The 19,869-nt window shown below is 40.3% G+C and overlaps 1 protein-coding gene and 1 pseudogene across 1 annotated transcript in view; one reads left to right on the top strand and one right to left on the bottom strand.

The window, feature by feature from the left end:
• The window catches only part of COL24A1 (collagen type XXIV alpha 1 chain), a 335,909-nt gene that overhangs the window by 225,235 nt on the left and 90,805 nt on the right, over positions 1-19,869 (top strand). Inside the window, exon 38 of the mRNA XM_070403718.1 lies at positions 18,691-18,744. Within this exon, the coding sequence (XP_070259819.1) occupies positions 18,691-18,744 (54 nt within the window). The remainder of the gene's footprint in view (positions 1-18,690; positions 18,745-19,869) is intronic.
• LOC139001871 (tuftelin-interacting protein 11 pseudogene) lies at positions 4,919-7,402 on the bottom strand (annotated as a pseudogene).

The raw sequence follows: 19,869 nt of genomic DNA, 5'->3' as shown, positions 1-19,869 counted from the left end.
AGGCCCGTGGAGGGGGGTTGGGCGCCACCCTCTATCACCCACAGAGCAGGGCCGATCAGGGGGTTGGGGCGCCGCCACTGTCACACTTGGGGCAGGGCCGATGGGGAGGTTATGGCTCTACCCCGTCACACACAGAGCAGGGCCCGTGGGGGGGTTGGGGTGAGGTGGGGTGCCGCACCCTGTCACACACAGAGCAGGGTTGATCAGGGGTTGGGGCGCCACACCTTGTCACACACAGAGCCGCAGGGCGATCAGGGGGTTTGGGCGCTGCCCCCTGTCATGCTGATCCCGGTGCTGGGAGGCATATTACCCTTTTACTATATAGAATAGATAGAGGCCTGGTGCACGGGTGGGAGCTGGCTGGTTTGCCCTGAAGGGTGTCCTGGATCAGGGTGGGGTTCCCCACTGGGGTGCCTGGCCAGGCTGGCTGAGGGGCTGAGGGCCGTTTTCCGGCTGGCAGGTGACTGAAGCTCCCAACCACTCCTTTTTTTCTTTTTTTCTTTTTTAGTCTGGGCCAGCTTTAGCTCTGAGGCCTCGCTGCTGAAAGCAGGTTTCTGGCTTTTGTTTCCCTTCTGTATTTGATACAATGTTGCGGTCCGGCTGGCTGAAGCCTGGCTGACTGAAAGCCATTTCTGGAGTTTTGTTTAGCTTCTATATTTGCAACATAGTTGCTTAGAGTTGCAGCTGAGAGGCCGGCAAGTGAGGCGGGGAACGTTGGAGTCTGCAGTTCCTGGAGGAAGCAAGCCTCCCTGTTCGCTTCAGTGCATGGCTGCCGGCCGCCATCTTGGCTGACAGTTAATTTGCATAAGGATATGCTGATTAGCCAATGGGAAGGGTAGTGGTTGTACGCTAATTACCATGTTTCTCTTTTATTAGTGTAGATTATTCATCAAATGACCCCTTTATCATTATATCATGAACGTCTTTGTCTCTTATGACTATTTTTATCTTAAAGTATATTTTTCCTGATACATGTAACTACCTCTGCTTTCTTTTGGTTACCATTTGCTTAAATATTATTTTCCATACCTTCACTCTAAGTCATTCTGTATCCTTAAAGGTTAAGTGAGCCCCTGGTAGGCAGCATATTGTTGGATCTTGTTTTTTTAATCCATTCACCCATTCTCTGACTTTTGATTGGAGAATTTTTATCCATTTACAATTAAAGCAAAGATTGATAGTTAGGGTTTTGTATTGTCATTTTATTGTTTCCTAACTATTTTGTAAGCCATTTCTTTCTTGCTTCCTCTCTTGCTGTCTTCCTCTTTGATTTTATTAATTTTTGTAGCAGTATGCCTTGAATCCTTTATCATTTTGTATATCTACTACATGGTTTTTTTCTCTCTGGTTCATATGAAATATCTTATAATTATAACATCCTATTTTAAGCAGATAACTTCAATAGCATGAAGAAACTCCATTTCAGTCATTGTATTGTTCATCTCTAGGAATTTTGTTTTTATTTTAATGGTTTCTATTTCCTTTTTAAACTTCTCACTTTGTTTATGCATTGTTTTCCTAATTTTATTTAGTTGTGCATTCTTGTAGTTCAATGAACTTTTTAAAGAGTCAGATAGTTCATAGATTTCCATTTTTTAGTGTCCGTGATTAGTTCAGGACTAATAAAGGACACTTTATTACTTTCCTTTGGCATTGTCACATTTACCTGATTCTTTGTGATTCTTGTACCCTTGCATTGGTATCTGTGCATTTGAGTAAGCAGTCTCTTCTTCCAGACATTGCCAGTTTATTTGGGCAGGGAAAGATCTTCACCAGTCTGCTTAGCTTCGGGTACTCGATGAGTCATCTGGTAGCATTTGTGGACAGTCACAGTTTGCTATTGGCGTCTCCAGCTGGGCAAAGGGAAGGGTTGCCACTGGCTGGTCTCTGCAGTTGGGTCAGCCTGCTGGCTGGGTTCCACATTCAGGGTGAGGGGAGATACACTAAATAGACACCTTGGTTGGGTGAAAATGCTGCCTGCACTCCATGGTTTCAGGGGAGGGATCCCTCGCTGGGCTCTGCAGTTACCTATGGTAGGGTGTCATCCCAGGTTGTTTCCTGGCAGGACAGTGTCACTGGTTGGATTCTGTGATTATGCAGGGTCTCATGTTGTGCTCTCTAACTGAATGGTGTCACTGGCCGGACTCCACGTCAGGTGGAACCACAAGCATGGCTTCACAGTCGGACAGAGCCACAAGCTATGCCCAAGTTTGGGCAGAGTCATAGGCTGTGCTTCATGATCAGTTAGGCCACTTTCTCTGCTCCTGTATTGGGCAAGATTGCTTACCAGGCTCTCTAGTCAACTGGGGCCTCCAGCTGTATATTGATTGGGGCTGGAAACTATTCTATGTTCAATGGTTAGTTAGGTTTGGTAGGGTAACTGTCTCTGTTGGCTGGGGTCACAGGCTATGCTCTGAAATTGGACAGGGTCACTGGCGGTTTTTAGTAATTAGACAGGGTTGTAGGCTAAACTCTGCTGCTAGAAAGGGCTGTTAGCTGGGCTTCACAGCTGGGCAGTTCTGTAGACTGGTTTCTGAGGCTACCTATGGTCACTGTTCAGGTTCCCTGGTTATAAAGGGGTAGAGGCTATGCTCAGTTGTTGGTCAGGGCTGCTGGCTTGGCCCTCTGCCTGCATAGGGCTGTAGTATTAACTCCACAGATACCCAAGTTCTCTGGCCCTCATCCTGGTCTAGCAGAACAGGACTCTATGCCTAGCTTTTGGGCAGGGTTGCAAATATTCTTTCCTGCCCAAACAGGGACATATAATGGGCTCCACGGCAGGTACAACTCTTTAGGCTGGAGTCCCAAACTGCCAAACAAGCTCCATGATGAGACAGGATCACCAACTCAGCTCCACAGATGACCGCACTCCCTAGGATCTCTGCTCCTGTGTTGCTGCTAACAGGAATACAGCCTACCAAGATCTGAGTGCTAGCTGCTGTAAGCCCCACTCCTCTTGGTCTCTATGTGATCTCCAGTAGTCAAGTCCCAGATTCCACCAGTGATCCTCATGAGGTAAGACCTGAATGAGCCACCAGAAAGCATCCCGCAGCACTGGTGGAGCTGATTGTCCACGTTGGCTTCCTTTTTCCCACTGGGAAAAAAGAAAATGTTAGGCCAAGGGGGCCACTCAGGGAAAGACAATGCAATCAGAGTGAAACCTCTCCTCTTACCCTTCTAATGTGGTACTTCTCAGTCTCTGTGTTTCAGGGTATTGCTTCAGACTCACTTTCAAGTTCTGGGATTTTCACAATGGTGTCTTGTATGTGGGTATCTGCTACTTGGCCTTCCAAGAGGGCTGGGGGTAAAGTCAGGAGTGACTTATGTCACTTTCCATATTATGTCACCTCAGCTATGGAACTTCTGACATAAACCTATGGAACCTCTGACATTTGAAAGGAATATTTTATGCTGTCTCATACTTAGTTTGAATGAATATTTTTTTTATTTTTATTCATGGAACTGACATTATTACTATAGAATAATATCCTAGCTCCAGGATAAAATAAGAAATCTTGCAGGCATAATTTATCCATATCTGACCTTTAATTGTAATACTAGCATGTATTACTTTAAGAGAAATTCTAAATGTCATATTGAACAAATTCTTCCACTTCAGGGCAAATGGAAGATGTAAATAAATAATGACAAAGCTTCTCTTTTGTGAAAATGCTTCATTTATGATATTCATTGCACTCTTTGGATAAGGCCTCTCTGATCATTTTATTGATTTACTTTACTGTTCTCTCTTCCTTGTCTCATATCTTTAAATATGGGTTCTCCCCAAGATTATTCACTTTTTACTTCTCTAAGTATTGCCAGGTAGGGATGATGCAGCATGACAGTTGGTGATGGACAGAGCAGAGATGAAAAAGGGGCTCAAAACAAGGCATGGAAAAATGATGAGCACAGATTTCATCTGCTTCATAATTTTTCCCAGGAATAATCCTGCCTCTACACATGTTTGGTGCCTTTTTTTAGTAACAACACATGTGTGTTTCTTTTTTATTCTTTTTGTTGTTCTCCTTGGAATTTTAAATGCCTTTCAGCTCATAAAATCAGTAAAAATACCATGGCATATTTTTGCAAAAGAATTTTATGATCCAAGGAACTATTGCTTAATCAGACAGCCTGATGTTGGATTTATTTTTGTACTTTTAAAAACTTTTCCGTATGCAGTGTCACAAAGATGCTACCTTAAATTCTTCAAAATTAAGTGAGAAAGTGAGAAAAGGAAATTAAACTTTTTAAAGTAAAGATACTCTTCTTACTTTCTCTCAGATTGGGAAATGAGATCTGGGCTAGAAAATAAGGCGAGGACAGCATCAATAACAAATCCCCAACTCCAAGATGTAGACTTCTTTGAACAGAAGAAAAAGATTGTGTATTTTATGCTTGAATTCTGTGCTAAAATGTGTAGTTGCCTAACTCAATATGAGAAAAGAGTTTGGAATCATCTGAGAAGAAACATCTGCCTAACTTATGGTCTATCGTCCATTCCTAAAAAATAAAAATAAAATCTATCTCTGTGGTATCAAAGATCTAAACAGATGTGAAGCTATGGACTCCAAAATTGAATGTATAAAAATGAAATGTCCTTGTTTTATTCCTTTACGACAAAACTTGTTTGGACTTATTGAAGTGTGACTTTTCCTATCTGTTTAAAGTGGTAAAGATATTAGGTACAAGTGGCTACCTTAAGAAGAATAGTAAGGTATGCATGACTCTTGTTTCTGAGACTGCTTCCTTGGAAACCCCAAAAATAATCAGTTTGGAAATATGAGGTCAGTGTCATTAAGGAGTAAAGGATAATATAAATCTTTTTTTATTTATTTATTTTTTAATCTGAACAATAAAGATTTAATTAAAAAAAAAAAAGATTTAGTTAGAAATGTGTGCAGCTGCCCCGGGCCTCCGCCTACTTGGCCATGTCGATCAGGCTCTGCAGGGAGGTGGGCACCCAGGTCTTCTCACCCTGGGTGAATACCACTCCCCGGTCAATATAGATGACGATGCGGCCGAAGGTATAGAGCTGCTTCCCTTCATGTCGCTTCCTGATGACAGGCATGAAGAGGATATTGTGCTCCTCGGCCTTGGTCTCAATGAGGTCCTTAAAGTTCATGGGCACGGAGCTGGTGGCCACGCCAATGCCCCTCTGGGCCATCTTCTTGGCCTCCCGTTGCTCCTGCATGGCCTCGTACTGGAAGTCCTTCCTCCGCTCCATGTGGGTGAGGTAGGCGATGTTTTCTCGTGCTCCGGGCTGCATGTAGGCACCGATGTTCGAGGACACAGCCCTGTTCATGATGTCCAGCACTTCGTTGAACTTGTCCTTGATGGACGGGTGTGCCAGCACTTGGTCTGAGAACATGGACTTCCAGCCCAGGTACCACTTGGTGATCTCCTCGTAATTGGGACTGTTACAGAGCCAGGAGCACAGCACCTGAAGCCACTTGGGGAAGAAGTGCTTTTCCAGGAGCCCCACCAGGCTGGAGACGGAGATCATCCCTTCCCAGTCCATGACCCAGTAGAAGGCATCCATGTGCTGCTGGTGGGGGTTGATGACCAGCTCCCTGAGGCACATGCCCAGCTTGGGCACAATGTTCTTGACCATGAAGGCCTCCCAGGAGCCAGGAATGAAGACGTCTTTCCAGGGCTGGAGGATGAGCTTGGCAGAGGAGTCGCTGGGATGCCACTTCTGCAGGGCGTTGGACAGCTTGCTGCGGGTGGGGGAGTACAGCGGCTCCAGGCGTGCCTGCATGAGGGGGAGCCACGGGTGGATCCAGGAGTGGATGGGCACAGTGTCCATGAGTGGGTTCCAGTTCTCCACCTCCTTCTGCAGCTTGGGGAAGATAAGCTGGTCCAGGATGTTGTCCAGCACCCACACGGGGATAATGTGCACCCAGTTATCCAGGAAGTCCACCATGGGCTCACAGATCCGGGGTTGCCACTGAGTGACGCTTTTTCGAACAAAAGGCATCCAGATTTCCCATATCAGCCTGTGAAAGGCATCTGCCAAGAGGTCCTGGCCGCCGTGCGACAGGAACTGGTCGTTCTCCAGGAGGCTCTTCCACTTGGAGATGATCTTCGTGCCGTAGGTGCAGTCTTTGAGGGGGTCCCACTCCTTGAAGTACTCCTTCATGAGCGGGTAGACGATGGCCACAGCCAGGTCCACGCGGTCGGACATGCGGTACTCCTCGTAGTACTTGTCCTGCAGGGTCTCAAAGATGCGGGCGCACTTGTCCAGGGTGAGCGGGTGGCTGCAGCCGGGCTGCATGCGCTGCTCGCAGTCCTCCACCAGCTCCAGGACTTTGCTGAGGTTGGAGATGGCCCGTTCCTCATGGTCCAGCACCTCCGACATCTTCTCCATCTCATGCGAGAGGTTCACCACCATGTCCCGCTCGAACTGCAGCTGCCGGTCGTTCCGGATGATCTCCTGCTCCCTGAGGTCGATGAGCAGCTGCAGGTTGTGCTCCAGCTCCGGCAGCGCAAAGCCCGGGACCTTGGCCTCCTTGCGGGACAGTGGCAGCCCATTGTCGGGGATGTTGTGCTTGTGGCTGATCTGGCTGTAGCTGTAGTAGACCTTCTGCTCCCGGCCCGTCGTGTCTATGACCTTGACCTGCGAAAGCTCCTTCTGGGGAGCCGTGAGCTCCTTGCTGGTCCTGCCCTTGGCCTTCAGCTCCTCCACCGTCTTGTAGGAGTACTTGGGCTTCTTCTTGCTCCCGCTGGGGTCCTTCCTCCACTGGCTCAGCTCCTTCTGAAACTGCTCTTCCACTTCCTCTTCCGAGTCCACCACAGGGAAGTCTTGCAGGGACTGAGTGGTCCGCTCAGAGCCATACGCTCCCACGGCACCTCTTCCCTTTCTCTGTTTGCCTTCGATTGGCGAAACGATACGGGCGTTCTTGCCGAGGCCCCTCCCAGGGACGTAGCCCATCTTCTGCAGGAGCTTCTGCCCTATCCCTTTCGTGTGTCTCTCCCAGCTGCCAAAATCCATGAACGACTTGGTTCCTTCTGCAAAGCCTTTCTGGCTGGGTTTAAAATTGCCACCTGTTTTTGATTTCTTCAGCCAGAAATCCTTAGGAAATTCTTCCTGTTTAACAGGTTTCTCTTCATCGTCAGAATCTTCCAGCTCCGCCTCCTCCACCGCCCCTTTCTTGAGGCCTGCACTGATGAAGGTGACTGGCGCGGAGTAGTCTCGGGCCCATTTGTCTCCTAACCTGGGCCTCTCTTCATCCGAGTCTGGCTCTGCCCACACTCCGTAGGTGGCCTCTTCCTTGGTCTGCCAACGCCGCTGCCGGTTGGGGTTGAACTCATTCTGCAGATCCCAGTCAGTGATCTCAAAGTTCTCCCTCTCGTCATCATCCATGTGGCCTTCCCCGTCCTGGTACAAGTGGGACAGCGACATGGCCAGTCACTGATGGTCCAGCCCCAGCAGTTCAGGGGTTCCCAAAGGTGAGGACCGAGTCAGCAAAGAAGGAATGACACGGAGACAGCAGCGTTCAGATCATCAGCATAGCCGGGTTCTGTTAGCCAGGTTCTCCAGCCAGGATCTCTAGCCAGGTTCTGTGTTTATTCTCCTGTTACATCTGTATTTATACCAGTTGATTTTAATCCTATCCATTCTATTCCAAAGTTAGGGCGTTTGTTATCTCCATTCCAAGGTCACTACTCTATTGTTCTGTTAAGCTACAAGGAAGTAACTGAAGGAGATTATCCTAAGTAAAGATTATGTAGCTTAAACGTGATTGTTCTTAGATGAAGTGATTAACTACCCACCTGGCACTTAGTTAAGGGGTTTTAGTGATTTATTCCCTTCCTAAATCCTGTTAATCCCTAACTCCAGGGGAAAATCCCTACCTGGGGAAACAACCTTTCTCAGAGATGTTACCTTGGTTAAAACACATAGCGCTAAGAAGGGGAAGCAAACATATTAAGAACAGTATGCCATATATGCCAGGTCCCTTGAAACATATGCTGTGCAGATGTTTCTTCCCAGCAGCAACTGTGTCAAGCAGCAAGGATGGACCAGCTTCCAGCAACCTTAAGTTATGTATATTGAAATCAGCAGGAAATTTGTAACACCAATACACTGTGGTGTGGTAGACCAGAACATGATTTTGTTGCAAATATTCCCCAAATATCAGTAGCTTAACACAAAAGTTTTGCTTGCTCAGCTTAGAGTACTAGGGTTGAGTGACTCATCCTGACGCAATGACTTAGGAATTTAAATCCTTACATCTCAGATTCTCCATTTGGAATAGGTCTCCATGGATGTGGAGGAATTATCTCTAGAGGGTTTAAGTGTATGTAACCAAAATGCAGGCTAGACTGCCTGCTGCAATGAAAGCCAAACTTGTGAGACATGTGCTAGTGCAAAAGGAAAGAGGTTTACAGGTCACGACCTGGGAAAATGGTAGACTCCTGTTTCAAAGACTATCCCTCTTCCTGCTCAAGCGCATGATTCTTATTGGGATAGGGAGGGTAGGAGATTATTTTTCTTTTTTTTTTTTTTTAAGTAAAAAACTTTCCAGATTTATTTATTATGGAACCTTTAAATTTTTTTACAATAGATATTACTATCTTATAGAAGTAGTGTACAGGTTTTAGAAAATGCTAATATACAGATCTCCTCAATAAAAATGAAAATGAAATTTATCTGGAATGGTTTGTTATTCTTAGGCCCATGTTGACTTTTTTTTCTTTTTTTCTTAATAGTTTTATTGCTTAAAGTATTACAAAGAGTACTACATATGTCTCCTTTTTTTCCCGCCCTTAACAATCCCCCGGCCTCTCCTACCCCTCAAAGTCTTATGTCCATTGGTTATGCTTATATGCATGCATGCAAGTCCTTTGGTTGATCTCTCACCCCGCCCTCCCTACCTCCCCTCAACCCTGCCCCGCTTTCCCACTGTAGTTTGACAGTCTGTTAGAGGCAACTCTGCCTCTGTATCTATTTTTGTTCATAAGTGTATAATGGTCTTTATTATCCATGAGTGAGTGAGATCATGTGGTGTTTTTCCTTCATTTATTGGCTTATTTCACTTAGCATAATCCTCTCCAGTTCCATCCATGCCATGGCAAATGGTAAAAGTTCCTTCTTTTCTACAGTAGCATAGTATTCCATAGTGTAGATCAGGGGTCCTCAAACTACGACCCGCAGGCCACAAGCAAATACAAATATTGTATTTGTTCCTGTTTTGTTTTTTTACTTCAAAATAAGACATGTGCAGTGTGCATAGGAATTTGTTCATAGTTTTTTTTTTTAAACTATAGTCCGGCCCTCCAACTGTCTGAGGGACAGTGAACTGGCCCCATGTTTAAAAAGTTTGAGGAGCCCTGGTGTAGATGTACCACAGTTTTCTAATCCATTCATCTACTGATGGGCACTTAGGCTGTTTCCAGGTCTTAGCTATGGTGAATTGTGCTGCTATGAACATATGGGTTCATATATCCTTTCTGATTGGTGTTTCTGGTTTCTTAGGATATAGTCCTAGAAGTGGGATTACTGGGTCAAATGGGAGTTTCATTTTTAACTTTTTGAGGAAACTCCATACTGTCTTCCATAGTGGCTATACCGGTCTGCATTCCCACCAGCAGTGCACGAGTGTCCCTTTTTCTCCACATCCTCTCCAGCACTTGTCATTTGTAGATTTGTTGATGATAGCCATTCTGACAGGTGTGAGATGGTACCTCATTGTTGTTTTGCTTTGCATCTCTCAGATAATTAGTGATTTTGAGCAAATTTTCATATGTCTCTTGGCTTTCTGAATGTCCTCTTTGAAAGGTGTCTATTTAGGTAATTTGCCCATTTTTTGATTGGATTGTTTATCTTCCTTTTGTTAAGTTGTATGACTTCCCTATAAATTTTGGAGATTAGACCCTTATCAGATATAACATTGGCAAATATGTTTTCCCATGCAGTGGGCTTTCTTATTGTTTTCTTGATGGTTTCTTTTGCTGTGCAGAAGCTTCTTATTTTGATGCAGTCCCATTTGTTTATTTTCTCTTTAGTTTCCAATGCCCTAGGAGCTGTATCGGCAAAGAAATTGCTTCAGCATATGTCTGCGATTTTGTTGGTTTTGGATTCTTCTAGTATTTTTATGGTTTCCCGTCTTACATATAAGTCCTTTATCCATTTTGACTTTATTTTGGTGTATGGTGTAAGTTGGTGGTCAGGTTTCATTATTTTGCATGTATCTGTCCAATTTTCCCAACACCATTTATTGAAGAGACTGTGTTGACTCCATTGTATGTTCTTTTCTCCTTTTGTTGAATATTAATTGAGCATAGTGGTTTGGGTCGATTTCTGGGCTCTCTATTCTATTCCATTAATCTATATGTCTGTTCTTGTGCCAGTACCAGGCAGTTTTGAGAACAGTGGCTTTGTAATACAGCTTGATATCTGGTATTGAGATCCTACCTACTTTGTTCTTTCTCAGGATTGCAGCAGCTATTCAGGGTCTTTTTTTATTCCAGATGAATTTTTGGAGAGTTCGTTCTAGGCCTGTGAAATATGCCGTTGGTATTTTAATGGGAAGTGCATTGAATTTATAGATTGCTTTGGGTAGTATGGACATTTTAATGATATTGATTCTACCAATCCATGAACATGATATGTTCTTCCATCTGTTTATGTCTTCCTCTATCTCTTTTTTCAACGTCCTGTAGTTTTCTGAGTAGAGGTCTTTTACCTCCTTAGTTAAGTTTATTGCTAGGTAACTTAATTTTTTTGGTGCAATGGTAAATGGGATTGTTTTTTTAGTCTCTTTCTATAGTTCACTATTGGTGTATAGAAATGCATTGATTTCTTGACATTAATTTTGTGTCCTGCTACATTGCCAAATTCATTTATTAAGTCTAATAGTTTTTTGATGGAGTCTTCAGCGTTTTTTATGTATAATATCATGTCATCTGCAAATAAGGACAGTTTTATTCTTCTTTTCCAATTTGGATGCCTTTTATTTCTTCTTCTTATCTAATTGCAATGGCTAATAATTCTAGTACTATATCGAACAGGAGTGGTGAGAGTGGGCATCCCTGTCTTGTTCCTGTTCTTAAGAAAATGGTGTTAGTTTTTGTCCATTGAGTATGATGTTGACTGTGGGTTTGTCATATATGGCTTCTATTATGTTGAGGTATGGTCCTTCTATTCCCACCTTGCTGAGAGTTTTTATCAAAAATTGGTGTTGGATTTTGTCAAATGCTTTTTCTGCATCAATTGATATGACTCTGTGGTTTTTTCTTTCAATTTGTGTATGTGATGTATCATGTTTATTGATTTATGGATGTTGTACCATCCTTGCATCCCTGGGATAAATCCTACTTGGTCATGGTGTATGATCTTTCTGATGTACTGCTGGATCCGATTTGCTAAGATTTTGTTGAGGATTTTGGCATCTATGTTCAAGAGGGATATTGGCCTGTAATTCTCTTTCATTGTTTTGTCTTTACCTGGTTTTAGTATTAGGGTGATGCTGGCTTCATAGAATGAGCTTGGAAGTTTCCTTCTTCTTGGATTTTTTTGTAGTATTCTGAGGAGGATAGGTTTCAGTTCTTCCTTGAATGTTTGGTAAAACTCCCTTGTGAAGCCGTCTGGTCCTGGGCTTTTGTTTGCTGGAAGGTTTTTGATGACTGCTTCAATTTCTTCCATAGTTATTGGCCTGTTGAGATTTTAAATTCTTCCTGATTGAGTTTTGGAATGTTGTATTTTTCTAGGAATATGTCCATTTCCTCCAGGTTGTCTAATTTGTTGGAGTAGATTTGTCCATAGTATTGTTTAACAATCATTTGTATTTCTGTGGGGTCTGTTGTTATTTCGCCTCTATCATTTCTGATTTTGTTTATTTGGGTTCTCTCTCTTTGCTTCTTGGTGAGCCTGGCTAGAGGTTCATCAATCTTGTTTATCCTTTCAAGAACCAGCTCTTGGTTTCATTGATTTTATGTATTGTTTTTTTGGTCTCTATGTCATTTATTTCTGCTCTAATCTTTATTATCTCCTTCCTTCTGCTCACTCTGGGCTTTTCTTGTTGCTCTCTTTCTAATTCTTTGAGTTGTAAAGTTCGATGATTTACTATCATTTTTTTCTTGTTTTTTGTTTTAGGCCGGCAGAGCTATAAACTTCCCTCTCAGGACTTCTTTCATTGTGTCCCATAGGTTTTGGATTGTTGTGTTTTCATTTTCATTAGTTTCCAGGATGTTTTTAATTTCTTCTTTGATCTCATTGGTAACCCAATCAATATTTAATAACATGCTATTCAGCTTCCAAGTGTTTGAGTATTTTGGGTTGTTTTTATTGTAGTTTATTTCTAATATTATGCTATAGTGGTCTGAGAAGATGCTTGGTATTATTTCAATCTTCTTGAATTTGGGGATACTTTGCTTGTGACCCAATATATGGTCTATTTTTGAAGATGTCCCATGAGCACTTGAAAAGAACGTATATTTTGTGGCTTTGGGGTGAAGTGTTCTGAAGATGTCAATTAATTCCAGCTGATCTTGTAAGTCAATTAGGATTGCTCTTTCTTTGCCAATTTTTTTGTCTAGAGGATTTATCCAGTGATGTCAGTGGTGTATTAAAGTCCCCTACTATGATTGTATTGTTGTCGATCTCTCCCTTGATATCCTCCAGGAGTTTTTTATGTATTTGGGTGCTCCTGCATTGGGTGCATATATGTTTATCAGGGTTATATCCTCTTGTTGTATTGATCCCTTGAGTATTATGAAGTGACCTTCCTTATCTCTTGTTATGGCCTTAACTTTGAGGTCTATTTTGTCCGATATAAGTATTGCTACCCCAGCTTTCTTTTCCTTTCCATTTGCCTGAAAGATATTTTTCCATCCCTTCACTTTCAGTCTGTGTGAGTCCCTTCTAATGAGGTGGGTCTCTTGTAGACAGCAGATGTATGGGTCATGTTTTTTTATCCATTCAGCCACTCGATGTCTTTTGGTTGGAGCATTTAGTCCATTTATGTTTAAAGTTATTATTGAAAGGTACTTGTTTGTAGCCATTTCTTTTTTTGTATGGCTGTTTTCTTTCTGAGCTTTTTATTTCTTCTTTTTACACCAGTCCCTTTAGCATTTCTTGCATTGCTGGCTTGGTGGTGATAAACTCCCTTACCCTTTTTTTGTCTGTGAAGCTTCTTATTTCCCCTTCAATTTTGAATGATAGCCTTGCTGGATAGAGTATTCTTGGATTCAGTCCTTTGCTTTGCATCACTTTGTAAATTTCTGTCCATTCTTTTCTGGCCTGATGTGTTTCTGTTGAGAAATTATTTGATAATCCAATGGGAGATCCCTTGAATGTAACTTTCCACCTCTCTCTTGCAGCCTGTAAGATTCTCTCTTTGTCCTGAATATTTGCCATGGTAATTATGATGTGTCTTGGTGTGGGTCTTTTCGGGTTCACCTTGTTTGGGACTCTCTGTGCTTGTGTGATTTTTTTCTTCCCCACCTCTGGGAAGTTTTCTGATATTATTTCTTCAAATAGGTTTTCTAAACCTTGTTCCTCTTTCTGTTGTTCTGGCACCCCTATTATTCATATGTTGTTTCATTTCATGTTGTCTCATAGCTCCCTTAGGCTCTCCTCCTCTATTTTAATTTTTTTTCTCCAATTGCTGTTCAGTTTGGGTATGTTTTGTTTCCCTGTCTTCTAATTCGCTAATTCAGTCCTCCACTTCTCCTAGTCTACTGTTGAAACTTTCAGTGGTGTTTTTTTTATTGCAGCTATATCACTCTTCATTTCTTCTTGGTTCTTACATAATTTATTGATTTTTCATCTGTTTCTTCTTGCTTCTTGCATAAATTGTTGACTTTTTCCTCCATCCGGTTTATGTACTCTAAGACCCTTAATCTGAATTCTTTTTATTTCATGTTGCATGCCTCTGTATCACTTAGCAGCTTTTCTGGCGAATTTTCCTTTTCTTTCCTTTGGGGTTTTCTTTGTCTACCCATGTTTGATCTCACCGACATATCTAGATGTTGAATCATTCAGTGGCTGCTCCTTGGGTGGCAGTGGCTCCTCAGGCTGCAGTTGCTCCTCGGGGGGTTGTGGCAGCAGCTGCTCCTCAGTTGATAGCAGCTCCTCTGGTGGGTGCTGTTCACAGTTGTGGTGGCTCCTCTGGATGGTGGGGGGAGGCTTCACACACAGCTGCTGTTCCTCAGACAGAGGGTGTGGTGATCAGGAGGCTGCTCTAATATAAATCTTTAAGTTCTAAAAGATTCTATGACTTTGGTCTTAGGCTTGTTTTTTTTTGAACAGTTATGCCATTAAGTAACTCAGAAATAGAAGGAACCCTACAATGGCCACCATGCAAGGATCATTCAAATCCCTGCTCTTCCACTAAAGAGCTGTACATTATTGGGCAAATCATTCTTTAGTTTCTCAGTTTATTCATTACATATAAGAAAGGGGTTGGAGATATGCAGAACCTCCCAAGATAATTGTGTCAGGGAGGTTGCTAAATGGGCTCCTGTTCCTCCTATTCCTACTTGAGTCCTAAAAGATCCTGGAATATATATTTAACATATTAGCTTCCGTTTAGGCTTTCTTTGAAAGAAAGTGTTCTATAGCTTTTAAAAAACATTAGCTTAGATGTTTCCAATTATTGTTAGCCTTATAGACTTGGACTCTATTAAATATATTTGATTATTCATTAATTGAAAACAATGTTTATGAATGCCTTCTATGAACCAAGAACTTTGCTTCAATAAGCATTGTGAATACCAAGGGGAACAAGATCAGCAAGATCCTGATCTCAGACTTTCTAATATCATGGAGAAGTCTAACAATAGAAAAGATCATTGCAGGCTGTGATAAATGCGATGATAGAAATAACAGGGTATTGAAAAGGAATAACTGCTTAAAGGAAGGGAAGCTGACTAGTTAAAGGTAGAGAAGCGTATTTCCACTAGAGCAGTAAGAGAAGCCTTCTTGGGTAAGGGAATATTAAGTTGAGACCTGAAAAATGAAAAGGGAGCCAGTCATGCAAAGAACTTTGGGAGATCCTTCAAGGTTGATGGAATAAAAAGGGCTAGATATGGAAGTGAGAACGATCTAGATATTTTTGTAAAACTAAAAGGAAGTTATTACAGCAGCAGCCTAGTAAATACTGAAAAGTTGTTTGAGATGAGTTTGAAAAAAATAGATGAGAAGCAGATCATGAAGGATTTTTTAAACCATGGTAATAAGTTTGGGTTTTATTCAAAGTGCCATTGAAAGGTTCCAAGCAGAAGAGGAGCATAGTCTTTGAAGGAAATCAGTCTATAACTTCTAAACTTTGTTTAATAATAGCTAGTGTTGTTGGCTATCTCAAGGGATAAAACAAGTTCCAGGGACTAAATAGAACAAAATAAATTTGAATTACAAAAGCATGTTATGTACCAAGACAGTTTAATGAGGAAAGAATGGTCGTTTGAACAAATGGTGCCGCAAAACAACTGGATACTTGCATGCAAAAACATAATGTTGGACCTTACTTACACTGCACACAAAAATTAATTCAAAATGGGTCACAGTGTTAAATGTAAGAGCTAAAACTATAAATGTCTTGGAAGAAAACATAGGAATAAATCTTCATGACCTTGGGTTATGCAAAGTTTCCTTAGATAACACCAAAAATACAAGTGACAAAATAAAAAATAGATATATTGTACTTTGTTAAAATCAATAGTCTTATACTATGAAGAACACCATCAAAACAGTGAAAAGACTCCGTGGGATGGGATAAAATACTTGCAAATCATATATGTAAAGGGACTTGTATCCAGAATATTAAAAAAAAAACTCTTACAACTCAGTAATAAAAAGACAAATAACCCAATTGAAAATGAGCAAAGTATTTAAATAGCTATTTCTCCAAAGAAGATATACAGTTGGCTAGTAAGCACATGAAAAATGCTCAACACTATTCACTATGCAAATAAAAACACAGTGAAATACCACTTTACATCCACTAGGATGGCTATCAAAAACAAACAAATGTACAAAAAAAAAGAAAATAACAAGTGTTGATGAGGATGTAAAGAAATTGGAAGCCTCTTATATCACTGGTGAGATGTAAAATGGTGCAACCACTTTGTAAATCCATTTGGCAATTTCTCAAAATGTTAAACATGGAATTATAGTGTGCCCCAGCAATTCTACTCCTTGAAATATACCCAAGAGAATTGAAAAGAGGGTTCAAATAAAAACTTATACAACCCAAATGACTATCAACTGATGAATTAATCAATGTTTATTAATAAATGTAGTCTATCCATACAGTGGGCTATAATCTATATATATAAAAGCTTAAGTGACTGGAATGCTGGAATGACCAGAACGACCGGTTTCTATGACACACACTGACCACCAGGGGTCAGATGCTCAATGCAGGAGCTGACCCCTGGTGGTCAGTGTGCTCCCACAACCAACCTCCCGCAGTCCCACCCCCTGTCCTGCAGGCCCCAGCCATTAGCCAGCAGGAAGGCCCCAGCCAGCCCTGATTGCCAGTCAGGCCTAGGAACCCCACCCATGCACGAATTTTGTGCATCAGGCCTCTGGTTTGACAATAAAAAGGAATGATATATTCCTACATTCTACATACTGATTAACTTGAAAACATTATTCCTATTGAAAGAAGCCAGTAATAAAAGACCACATATTACATAAAATGTCCCAAATAGGCAAATCTATAGAGACAGACAGTGGTTTAGTAGTTGCGTAGGGCTGAGGTATTCGGAGGAAAAGGGAAGTGACTATTTATGGGTACTGAACCTCTTTTGGGGGTGATAAAAATGTTCTAAAATTTATTTTGGTGATGGTTTCAGAACTGGGAATATACTAAAAACCATTGAATTGTACACTTTAAAGTCATAATATGGTACATGAATTATATTTCAACAGAATAGTTAAAAATAGATGTGATGAGTTACTTCTGAGACAATACAGCTACTTACACAACGTTTTAAATAATCAGTAGGAAATCCCAACTCCATCCTCTATTTTATGAGTAAACTGAACATCAAGTCAACTATTCTCTTTCAATGTGATTTTTATATAAAAGCACTCATGTTTGTAATTATTAAAGAAATCTATTAAAGCATGCACATTGTAGAAAACATTGCTATTTTTCCAGTCTGCTCTGCAAACCTCTAAATACACAAAATGGTTGTAGTCATGCTCACTTTTCAAAGGCAACATTTTATAGCAAAATATTACTTATGTATTTCAGAACAAGCACTAAAATGAACCAACTAATATCAGTGGAAATTTAATAATCCCTCCAAAAAAGAAAAGAAAGAAAGCCTATCTTTAAAAGGGGAAAAAAGTGAACAAAAGAACCAGGGGAGACCTTTCTCTTAATAATAAGAGGAAAAAATGCAGTATAGAATACAACCTCTTTTCTCACCCAGACGTGCAAAAGGTTCTGAGTAGCTCCATTGTTGAGCTCTTCAGTATGTCTGGTCCTTTCTAAGATTCAAATGCATCATCTCACTTAATCTTAGTTACCCTTTGAACAATTAGTATTACACCCCTTTTATGTAACAGGAAACTGAGGCCTTTAGAAGTTAAATAATCTACCTATGGTGACAGAGCCAGATATGAAACTGCAGCAGCCTGACTTTTAAAAGCTCACACCATTGACCTCTGTGACAGTTAATCAGCCTCATTTTAAAACTTTGTACTAGCCACAAAGAAGTCTCAGGTTAGTGCAACTATAATTTCAACCTCTGGATGCAGCTAGAACTACAGCAATAGAACTTAACCACTTTGGCCTCTAAAGTGAGTTACTTTCTGAGACTAGAAGAGCGTTTGTTCAGGAGCATAGGACATGAGTCATTTCCTTAGGTATCTGTTTATTCGTTCAACAAATATTTATCAAGAGCCTACATAGCACAGTGGTAAACCACAATTTATTTCTTGTCTACATCATTTTCACAGTTTGCCAAGCTTTGGGACACAAGTTTGAGATTTCCATTTTCATTTCCAACTGATACAAAGAATACTGTGATTAATTATTAGCCATTTTAGGACTTGCAACCTGGCTTACTGTGGATCTCATTGTTGACCTGCAAATGCACAGGACATCTAAAATATTTTATTTACTTTCTACTAAACATAAGAGTGTATATTGAACTTTTAGTCTACTTTTGTCTAAACAAAGTAGAATGAAATGAAATAATGTTTTAAACAGTTTACTATGACTACCTCCTTTCCTTCCATGTATTTCCCTCCCTTTTCATCCCTCAGATCAAAGAATTTCTCTTTAATCCTCTACTCCAATGAAATGTTGAGTTCTCCTTGACCATGATTAGATATATTTTGTAACCCTATACATTCAATAAGATGTTGAACCCACATTACCTCATAGAGATGCTGAAATGATGCCTTTGGATTTACTTTAATTATATTCTTGCTAATCAAAATGTGTATGCTGAAACCAAGTAATTTTCTTCCTCTAATAAATAAATAACTGTTTAATTTTGTCTATCTTGGCCAGTCTGTATATGTGAGTTTTACTCACTAGTAACAGCTGTGCCTCTAAGTCATCATGACCTCTTTTTAGATGATTAGCCAAACATAATATTGTGGAAAAGTAACTCTCATCTTTACTTAATCTTCAATTCAATAATTATGTAATATAAGTATTTAAACATCCTATCTAGTATTTTCTGTAACAATTCCTTACTTTTTTTAATATATTGAATATTCAGGGACCGGAAGGAATTGTGGGAATTCCAGGACAGAGAGGTCATTCGGGAAAAAAGGTAAATTTTTTTACGTCATTTTATGCTGGTTTTCTTTCCTCTGATGTGCTCAGAGCCCCATAGAATGCTGTGGTTTTATTTGCATGATATATAAAGTAATAAAGATATAAATTTACCTTAAAAAAGGACATTTGTATAAATTCATACTTAATTCCTCTTAGGAGTACTAATTCCTCTTAATTATATGAAGGCAAATTTTCCACTTTGTAGTTTCTAGAAAGATATTTGCCTTTCCTTCTGCTTGCCAAAAATTCTTTAGTAGACCCATAAGCCAGAAAAGAGAGAAAAGGAAAATAATATACCATTTGGGCTATTTAGTAACAATGTCAGTAAAATGTTTTAGAAAAAGAAATATGATTAGAATTATTTCTAGATTATTAATGTGTTTCTTTAATTGAAAAGGTTAATAATTGGTTTTATATTTTTATATATATTAACTAAGAAACACAAATGAAAAATGTTTTATTTGCTCCCTTCATATTTTATTTAAAAAATTACATATTTTTTAAATTTTAGTACATCATAATTAAAAGTTCATCTCTATGTGGGGTCAGTAATTTATTCAAGTATTGGTGAGACATGGAAATGATTTTTCCATTGTACTACATCAGCTCTATATTACATCATTGTACTAAAATCCATAATGTCAATAATATTTCATTTCTTGCATTAACTTTTGGAAACAAGGGTTGCATGATACTTCTAAACCTGAATACTTTTACTATATTTAACTTCAAATCACATCATATTCTAGTTCCCAAATCCCAATTCTATCATTTCTGCTAATATACACCCAGTACATCTTTCTTATAATTTGGGAACAGTATAAGGGTAATAAAAGGTTAAGAAAAATGAATAAAGTGAATTTTAGTTGCCATTCTTTCTCATGAATATTAAAGTCTCTTTTCAGCGTACATAACTTTATGCCTAAAATCAACATTAGAAATGGGACAGTGCAGGCCCTTAGAATAACCTGCACCCTTGGGAAAGCCTGTAAATTATTATGAATGCTAAAAATGTTCTCACTGATTATGATCACAATTTAGTTTTTCTTTGTGTGTACTTGAATAGAACAGGGTGGTTCCCACGTTCAGAAAATGAATTATATCACTTAATGTTGTCTAA

Source organism: Myotis yumanensis, unplaced genomic scaffold (genome assembly GCF_028538775.1).
Source record: "Myotis yumanensis isolate MYYU_CA2020_CCGP unplaced genomic scaffold, mMyoYum1.0.hap1 SCAF_2, whole genome shotgun sequence".
NCBI lineage: Eukaryota > Metazoa > Chordata > Mammalia > Chiroptera > Vespertilionidae > Myotis > Myotis yumanensis.
The sequence above is the reverse complement of the archived record's forward strand: the minus strand, read 5'-3'. Positions and strand labels throughout refer to the sequence as shown.